Here is a 10,216-nt window from a genome sequence, read left to right on the forward strand (position 1 = left end):
TTCCTCTCGACGAGGGACCTCATTATTGCTATTGCATCTCTAGTTGACTTCCCTTTTCTGAAACCAAATTGATCTTCGCCCAAATACTCATTTGCCCTCGCCTCCATTCGTCTGTTCAATATCCTCAGTACCACTTTCGCCGCATGCAATATTAGGCTGATAGTCCTATAATCTCCGCATTCCACAGCTTTCTTCTTCTTCGGAAGCGGAATTAAAACAGTCTTCACGAAATCTTCCAGCCAACATCCCTCCTCGTAGATCCTGCGCACTAGTTCGAAAAACCTTTTCTTACCTTCCTTCCCTAGATTCTTCAGAAGCTCACACGGAATATTGTCCACGCCTACTGCTTTCCTAGCCTTCATATCACGAAGTGCTCTCTCTATTTCTGAATCTAATATCTCCGGTCCAAGATTATCATCCTCCACTGCACTTTCCTCCTCTAGAGTCAATCTCTCTGGTCTGTTCGCTCCGTCATACAGGTCCTCCACGTATTCCTTCCATCTACTCTTTACCTCTTCTCGCTCGGTTAGCATCCTCCCATCTTTAGCCTTAATTTTAGACATGGCTTGTCCTCTTTTGCCGCCCAACAGCAACTTAACTTTGGCGTACAACGCGTCTACTTCTCCATCCTTCTGGAACTTTTCCATTTCCTCGCACTGTCCTTTCCACCAAGCCTCCCTTGCCCTCTTAGTTTCACGTCGTAATCGATTATTCAGTTCCCTGTACATTCTTTTTCCCTGTTCTGTGTCCACGTTCTTCCACTTCCTCCTCTCCTCCATTTCCCTTATCATCTTCTCCGTTATCCACGGCTTCTTTATCCTTCTACTGTTCACGTAGCCAATTGACTTCTCCGCCGCTTTGACTATTCCCGTTTTTATATTATCCCATCTTTCCTCTACCGTCTTGGTACTTTCAATCTCCCGTATACTAATGTCCACTAGCTCCTGATATTCTCTCCTCATACTCCCCTTCAGGGCTTCTACGTTCCATTTCTTCGCCTTCCTAACTTTCATAAGTCTTTTGAATCTTACGTTGCATTTCATGAGCACTAGATTGTGGTCCGAATCCGCATCCGCTGCAGGGAAGCTGCGCGAGTTTTTCACACTGTTCCTAAACCTCTGTCTTACTATAATGTAGTCTATCTGATATCTCCCCGCATCCCCTGGACTTTTCCACGTGTACCTTCGCCCTTTATGATGATTGAACCACGTGTTTGTGATGAATAATTTGTTTCTCCTACAAAATTCTGCTGCTTTCTCTCCCCTGTCGTTCCGTATTCCTAGACCAAAATCTCCTATTTCGTTTCCATCCCTGCCTTCCCCGACTGAGGCGTTCCAGTCCCCCATTACTACCAGATTTTTCTTACCCGGTGTGTCTCTAATTATATCCTCGAGCTGTTCATACACCTCATCTACTTCTTCCTCCCTATGATTGCTAGTGGGCATGTAAACTTGGACCACCACAAGGTTGGTGGGCCGCGCCTCAATTTCTACCACCAGAATCCTATCGCTTACCTGGTCTATACCTACCACACGCTTACCCATCTTCCCGTTTAGTACTAAAGCTACCCCCCGCTGGCTTTCTTCCCCTCCACTATATATAACCCTATACCCATCACTCCAATAGTCCTCGCCATCCCTCCACCTCACCTCGCATAATCCTAAGATATCTATCCTCCCTTTATCCATTTCCCTTTTGATATTTTCTAACTTCCCCGCCCTCATCATAGTCCTCACATTCCATGTCCCTATATTCATCGATGCCTTCTTCTTCCCCATCCACTTAGTCTTCTTGTCCTGCTCCTGGGATGCTACTGCTGATGCTGAAAAAGATGATGATGATATATTTCTGCAAGGATTTCGCATGATACGGACCCCGAGGACCTTGCCAATCTCGTTGCCACCTACGACACCCGCCCTTAAGGGCTGGGTCTCGCAATTAGACCATCCGAGGCTAGTTTGATCAAACTCCATGTTTTCAGGGAATAGATAGTTGGTAGGGTTTCCCACTTCCATTCCAACAGTGTTTTTCACGTGACACCATCACGTGGACTACCTTTCGTCTGGCTCCTACCCTTCGACCTCTCTGGCTTGGGTGGCCCTACAGGGACTAATTTCGAATTAATCCCGCCAGTGCAGCTCTTAGGGTCATAGGAAAACACAAGCCTTTCCACCGTGACAAGGTTGTAGCCCAAGGGAAAGGATCAACATTGATACCTGTAATTAAAACAAGATAATTAATTTACTGCTAATGTCACATTATACTTTCCCATTTTTATATGCAAACATATGCGTGAAGTTATGCTATTACATATGTTTTCCTAATACAGAGCACGTTCACTCAATTACCTGTCAAATCAGCGGCCAATTCTGGGGAATCGAAGAAGCGCCTGGCCGAATTACCGTCATTTGTGTTACCAGATCCAGGTCTGGGAACATCAACGATTATCCCCATCCTTTCCTTGAAAACCTTCTGAATTCTTATTTTCCTCTTCGTAAGTAGCGTTTTGAGATTACCTCGAGCCTGTAAAGAGTTTTTTTCTCGTAATTTAATGGCATTTTCACCATTGAACTATATTCAAGCTTGTTGTATTCTTTCTTACCTGCCACTTTCTGAACTCCAGCCTGTACGATATGTGTAGCAAACATTCAAAAAACCGGATATAGCAATGCAAGGTCAATATTCCGAAGGAATATTTGGTCACATCTACAGGTCGATTCCTTAAATCCATCAAATTATTCATCTCCGCAGCTGTTGCTCCGCAGATGTAGCACCTCATACTCGGGTTGCCAGTCAATGCATTGCATACCTAAAATAATCGTCATTCATTAATTTTAATCCATAAACTTTAAAATATTCCAGTCTATCACGATATAAGCATGAATTTTTCTTACCTTTCCATTTATCATTGTTAGCAACAAGCTGAAGTTGACCGAGTAATTTCTATTGCTCCAATTTTTCAGGCCGTCAATCTGCCTTTGTATATATTTGCTTTCCTCAACAGCAACTTCCGTAGTTTCCTTCAACCACCGGAGGCGGATAGGCCGGCAAAATCTTGTTGACGATGGGCGAGGATTTTTCCATATTATTTCATCTAAAAGAGCAGAGTTGGAATAGAGTTATCAATTTTATTACAGTCTTATTTAACATTAATAAGCAAGATATGGAATTTAAAACGCCTTAAACTTATACCATTTTCGTCATTTACCAAACGAAGTGGCACCACGGAGCTCATGAATAAATATTCATCCGAAGAATCCACCTTTACCCAACCCTGTTTGTATTGGGAATGGCCCGAACTCCCATCAAATCCATATTTGCATATCAACGTGCAGTTCACCTTGCTGGACGCAGGAACAGTTGATTCGCACTCCAATATCCTCGATACTGTGTGGTTTAGCAAGGATTGTAGGCTAACTTCGCACTCGTTCTCTGTTATGCGTATATCTTGTGGGTATGCAGCTATTTTTGCTGTTAACACCCGTGTGTAGTTGGGGTACAAAAAATGTTTGTGAGTGCGAGCGGAGAATTTTAACGCATTATATTGACTTTTGGTCAGCCCAATGGTGATGAAAAGAGATAATGGAGACATTTGTTTTTGCGCCTCATCACTTTTCCTCCACTTACTTAGAACTTTCTTAGCTCTTGTTGGAGTTGTTGTAGTAACTTCCGTTATTAAATCCGCGGCTGCAGTATTTCCTTCCTCCCTTAAACCAAGAGTGATGGCTAATGCCAGCTCAGCTACCGAAGAAGTACTTTTTATGTTCTGAACTTTTCTTCTCTTGGATCTGTAACACGAAGAAATAAAGTCTTTCTCGGGCCGCCCTAATGAACCTAACAAAGCAATAATAGTAGGATATAGAGTGGTATATAGAATGCATTGCATATGGAATAAGTTTAGATATTCAGAAATTAAATTTACTAAAAACGTTCAAAACATACGTAAATATAATACATACCTGTTGCCTTTGAGGAACCAGGAAAGTATTGCCGGACAGCTTCAAGGATAATTATTGGCTCCGCGAGCCATTCCTTACATCGCAATAAAAATCTTTTATTATTACGGTAACATTTGTTCCATAATTTTTCGTAATATAGCCAAAATTCCAACCTAAGAAATTCTCGGAGACCATCAACAGCTTCCTCATAGCTCTGGACATTTAGTCTCCGCGACAAAAAATCCAGTAAGAGTATTTTTTTCTCGCCTGATGTTTTACACTTTATTTCTAATATTTCATTATGCAACTTAGAACGATTTATTTGATATGAATCCATTACCACCCTTGAAAACAAATCAAAATGATAATTGCCATGATGATAATCTAAAAGTGATATAACACATTGTTTAAGAAGTAGGCAAACACACCTATATTTGGTATGGAAATTGGTACAACTTACCTTAAACATTTTCAAGCTGAAGAATCACAGTTCCGTCCAACTCCGAGAAAAGATAGTAATTATTAGTGATAATTCAATAAAGGTCGAACGAAATCACTAGGCAAGATGAATTTAAGAATTACACTAGAGCACGACACGTCACTAGGGCAACAAACACGGCCTTTCTTCACCGATTCCAAAATAAAACTGCAAGTTGACGTACGTCTTTGCCTTGAAATTCACCCCACCAATGAATTTACTATAACCTAACACACAAACAGACTTCCGAGTCTCTTTTTTGCCTTTCAATACTATTGCCTTTTCGTAGGATCCCCAATTATAAAAAATACCACACACTTTAAGTACACCCGATGAGAATTTCAACACACTGCCTGAAAGAACACCACATAGCATGAATGACTCTAGTGGACTGAAGCTCGTGGTTTATAAGGCTCCTCAAGAGACGAGAAAATATCTCGAAGGAGTCCTGCTCTACGCTGACTGTATATATGGAATCATATATTCGTTGATTACTGTCCAGAAAAAATAAAAAAAAAAAAATGCAGAGCGAAGCACATGGCCCCTTCGCTTAGGACGCTAAGGACTAATGAGGCGGACCAAACACACTTGGGGCTCGAGGTGACGACAAACAAAGAGAAGATGGAGAGAAGGCATTGAGCTTAGAAGATACCGTATCTCAAGCTTAAGTAGCTGACCTAGCTAAAGATTTAAGACTGCTAGATTTTGGATGATGTTGAAGAAGAGGACTCAGACATCAGTGACGACAGTTCATTCGGGGATTGAAAGTTGAATTACCGTTAATGAAAAAAGACAATCTAAAATCTCATAAAAAAGCGATGTATAATTTATCTGTATTATTTGTGTCTGTAACTTATTTTTATTGCACTGTTGGCGCAGTATAAGGGAGCATAAACGGAATGACAGAGAAATACCTTCTCGTTTTAATGTATAAGATAAAGGCATGTGAGCTCCTTTATGGTAAATTTAATCCGACAGGAAAAATAGGCCAAGCGGACTGGAATGTCGCAGGAGTTGATGTGCTCTAGTCGGAGGACAGAACGAGAGAGAGCGAACGAAAGCTCGAAGGGGTAACTTTGCAGGTGCGCTAACAAGTTTCGCAGAAGACAGCTTCTCTAGCGGCAAGTGCTAGGACTAAAAGTTACGTAACTGCGCACATTAAAAAATATTCTCAACATTACCCATTACCTAAGGCAGTTATAACATATCTGATTTTTTTTAAATTGGAGTGGCTGCGACTCTCCGGGGTAATTATGCGGTGGTTTCCCATTACCTTCCACATCACAGCACTACAGCCGTTAAAGTAAATGTTACCGCGTCCACAGTGTAATTAGTGTCCTAGGACTAACCACTGTGGTCTTCTCCACTCATGTGAAGAAGAGCTGCTGCCCTCACCCCCGGGTGATGTGAGGCGTTATTGTTGGTGCCCTCTCATTGCCAAGTCACGGAATTTTCACAGGTTTATTGTAACATTAAGATGGCCAAATTTACCCTGGGATGGACCCATACCACTTCTGAATGCCATCGATTTTTGTCCACGAATGCTTATTATTTGAGTAAACTCGCTAATAGCGCAGTTTAGCTCTATATCTAGAGGTCGACTCACCATCCGCAACTGGTGGAGGCATTTGGTGGCTTTCAGCTCAGCGGATAATTACAGTCCCTTAAAAAACTTGGTGACTTCTGCACCTATGATAACGTATGGGTGTAGGTTAAATTTTTATATAAATGTTGAAAGAAATATTTTACTTGTAAAAATATTTCACGTACCTATTTCTTCCATTTTTGCTGTCCTGAGATATCACGCGATGATATCTAGTCATTTTCCGAAACTTCGGCAGGTATGGAAAGCCTAACCTGATGCATTGTTTGAGAAACATTTATGAACGTTGGACACCGAAAAAATGTGTATTCTTAAATATATTCCCGGGGTGAGCTCTACCCCCATCTTTCCGATCCAACCCTTGGGTTAAACCCCTAAATGAGTGACTTTATGTGAAGTTTATGCAGGCCTCGGTGGCTGCGGGCTAAAGTCGTTTCATTCTGTTGGGCAGTTTCTTCCCAGTGGATATTGTGATTTTTCTGAACACAGTGTTCAGCAATGGCCGATTTTTCAAACTGTCCGAGTCGGAGGTGGCGTCGATGCTCCTTCACCCTCGTCTCAATGGTCCTCTCCGTCTCTCCAATACACACTTTACCACATTCGCATGGAATGCGGTAAATGCCGGCTGTCTTCAGACCAATAGGGTCCTTAGCTCGGACTAACTGATCCCGGAGTTTGCCAGGAGGAAGGTGAATGATACGAATATTGTGTTTAGCAACGTCGGCCTACACCATGCAGACCCTGACCCGGTTGGAAACCCGAGAAGCTTTCATCCACGCTATTCACCGGGAAAATCTCAGATTCTTCATTACCAAATAGCGTTGTTCTCGGGGGTGTGGCATTGAATAAATTAAACAAAAAAGTGATAGATTGCCCAGGGATCTGGATTTCCCCATTTCTTCCCTAACTCTGTGATTTCCATGCACCTTTGGCTTTGCTCAGGACGAGCTCTCCCCGAGCATTCACTGATGTGTTTCTCTTTCTCTCTTTCAGTGTCCACACTGTTTCCTCCGGTGGGCATCGGACTGCTCGTGGTGAACACGACGGATGCCTCGCCTGCGGAGGTGCACCATCCGCAGTCGGTGGAGCTCGAGCCTCCCGCTCGGAGGAACCTGAGCATCGGGGAGCCGTCCAGCGACCTGCACGTCATGGAGCACGTGCGACCCGTCAAATTGCCCCCGTCCACCGAGGCGCCATTGGACGAGGCATCTGCTAATGCAATGGACGAAACGATCGCCAAACTAAGGTTTGTACTACGTCTGAAAAAAACCTAGATAAATGCACTGTATTCACAAGAATAGCTCTTTTCAGCATTCCTTCAGTAGGCGAAGTGCTTCCTAGGAAGGTTGCAGTGCTATAAATTTGAGAAAGAAGTCAATAATAGTGTTCGGAGGTAAATATATTAACGCAATAAAACTAAAAACTGTCCATTTGCGTCGCAAGATGTTTTCATCGTGGCAAAAGAATCGCCAGATAATTTGTTTTGCTCATTTTAGGTATTTTGCTGAAAAATATTAAAAATTTATTTTTCTCATTTTTCTAAAATTACGTCATTAGTAATTCGTACAAGATGTTAATCTCTAACGCAATCAGCTCCTTCATCAGCGTCCACGTTCCACGCTATAATCTTTTCCAGCCTATTCTTTTCAATTTTAACCTGCAATTCTATCAATAACTCTCTTCTGTTTATCAAGATCTCCCTTTACATTGGTATTCCCTTCCTTGTATCTTTATAGCTCCATTTAGTTATTTGTTATTCCTACATTGCTATTTTTAACGGGGAGTTTGCTTCTGATGAGTAAATTTGGTCGTTCTATATTAACTTCTTGGAAACAGTACCTCTCATTAATGTTTCTGCGGAGAATGGAAAGCTGCGCCTTATCCACTGACAACTGAAAAAGAGATACCTTATCCCTTATTCTTTTCCTCCCTCCCCTCTGTGGCGTCGTGTACAGGTATGTTTGCTAGCGATTTGTATGGGTGGCATGTAAAGACTACATTGTCATCACAGATTCATTAAATGCATTTAAAATCCATATTGACATGCTGTAGTGCCGACAGATTGATTTAAAAACAATGGCTGTGGTAATTCGCAAATTTCTCCTGCTCCCTGTTATCGTAATTAAATACGCAGTGCTATTCGCTTGCTTCTTTGGAGTTCATTGTTTGGAGTTATATCCTCTTAAGACCCAGTGCATCATATATGATACATCTGATTTGAAAAAATCATACCCTGATCTAAGAATGTCTCCAAGTGATCATTGCCGCTGGTATCGTATTCTACGCGTTGTTCGCTTGAACATGTTCAACTGTTTTCCATCTCTCACATGAAACCCAAGCGTGGTTCATTACGAGAGTTTCTAGTTTTGGGGTTATTCTACAATGAGTGGCGTTAAGAGAGGTGCGCACCATTTATTGGTACTATTTTACTTAATTTCAATAATATGACCTTATGTAACATCAATACTATGCAATTTATTCTTTCATGCAAAAAACACTTCTTGTGATTACCTCATTATGTTTACGTACTGTAATTGATACGTTCATTATTGCTTAATGATTTTTTCTAAAAGATTTTAATGTAGTAAAAATCATTTTGAACATAACAATTTCTGAAGTGGATTAATATTTTTCGGTTCTATTTCTGTAGAAAAATGAGGAAAACGAACATTTTCTGCGGAAAATACACTTTCAGGTCTGAGAAGGTTATCCTACCTCTGCACTGTGTCTTTCAAGCATATTCGAACGCCTTCTCACGTAAAAAAGTGGAACCGTCCCGTGGAGAAATGAAATCGCTCTTGGCGTGATTTACAAGTTCCGTGATAGCGGATACCGTAACAATACCTTGATTTTTCGAGGATAATAAAGGCATCGCGTGACATCACCTGATCGCCATTGAGTGGTTGGTTAGGTTATTGCGGCGGGAAGGTCGTTAATCTAGCTTACACCATTGAACATGGGAGTCATCAATCTTGCATTAAGCCTCAGTCAGAAAACCCATTCACCCGCCTTCGAGTGCTCATTTTCTCTCTTTCAAGGTGGTAATGCTAGGAGCACTTACTTGCCGTAAAATTGCTTCGATTCCGAACGAGAGTACCACCCAGGAATAAGACCGATCACCACACGGTGGCGTTTCCTGATTTTAGCTGTTGCCCGTTTCCAGTTCAGATTTATGAATGTATTTCATATTGCGAGCATGTATTATTGTTTCCAAAGGAAGAAAAGCTCTTTTATTGAGATGACTCCTCTCTTAAGACCTCTATATACAAAACTTCAAGTGTTATTTCTTTCCCTGGAATTTTCTTCGCAATCCCTTATACATATTTATTAACCTATATGATTTATTATTATACACTTAAAGGACACAAGTTGATCATCCCTTACTTTTAGTTGGAAAGAATTATCCAAAAATGTTTTAATAACAGGGAAACAGGTTGCAGTAATTTATCAAATAAAGTGATGAAAAATTGAAAGGGTTTAATTTTAATCTGAAGTAAATTCCTCCTCCTAACACTGTCCATTCTGTTCTTTTTCATCTCTAAAGACTTGCTACCGTTGACATTAGTTGGTCAGAGTGAGAATAGCAATCATTATTTCTATTGTCGTCAATGCTATTATTACCTTGAGTTAGCAACTGCTAATGATGATTGGAATAAACGCCCGTTTGAAATAGCTGGTAACCTCTATCCTGCAAAAGAATGTTCTTTTTTCGAGTTAATACAATAAAACACGATCATGCACGTATCGAAATCCCACCTATAAAGAGGTGAGTTCACGGTCCATTTGGCTTTCCTATTATCGCCAAAAAACGACTTCGGATGATACGAATTCCCACCTATTACGAACTATTCTTTGTTCTTGAGGATTTATTTCCTCGTTTATAAAGAAATAAAAGCCATCTTCGTTACTTAACCATTACTTACCTTATTATCAGTTTTTCTCACGTGTGGCCATCACCACATAGTTTTCCGTTAATCTTGAAATCCTTCTATATACAACCATTTGATGGTAAGTGTGGGACATTGGTTTATTTTTACGAATTTTTTGCTTAAATAAGGACGATTTACGGAATATTAGCCGGCAATACAGTTATGGATACGGCAAAATCCTTTATCTTCGATGTACCGAAATCCCATTCATAACAAAATAGAAAGACGGTCCCCTGAAATTTGTTATAAGTGAGTTTTACTGTAGTTT

General features: G+C 41.0%; 1 protein-coding gene across 1 annotated transcript in view; it reads left to right on the plus strand.

Annotated features, from left to right (window-relative positions):
• The window catches only part of LOC124158250, a 60,117-nt gene extending 52,824 nt beyond the window's left edge, over nucleotides 1–7,293 (plus strand). Inside the window, exon 3 of the mRNA XM_046533443.1 lies at nucleotides 7,013–7,293. Coding sequence (XP_046389399.1) covers nucleotides 7,013–7,293 — 281 coding nt within the window. The remainder of the gene's footprint in view (nucleotides 1–7,012) is intronic.
• The last annotated feature ends 2,923 nt before the right edge of the window (nucleotides 7,294–10,216 follow it).

The sequence above is a fragment of the Ischnura elegans genome, chromosome 4, assembly GCF_921293095.1.
Source record: "Ischnura elegans chromosome 4, ioIscEleg1.1, whole genome shotgun sequence".
Classification (NCBI taxonomy): Eukaryota; Metazoa; Arthropoda; class Insecta; order Odonata; family Coenagrionidae; genus Ischnura; species Ischnura elegans.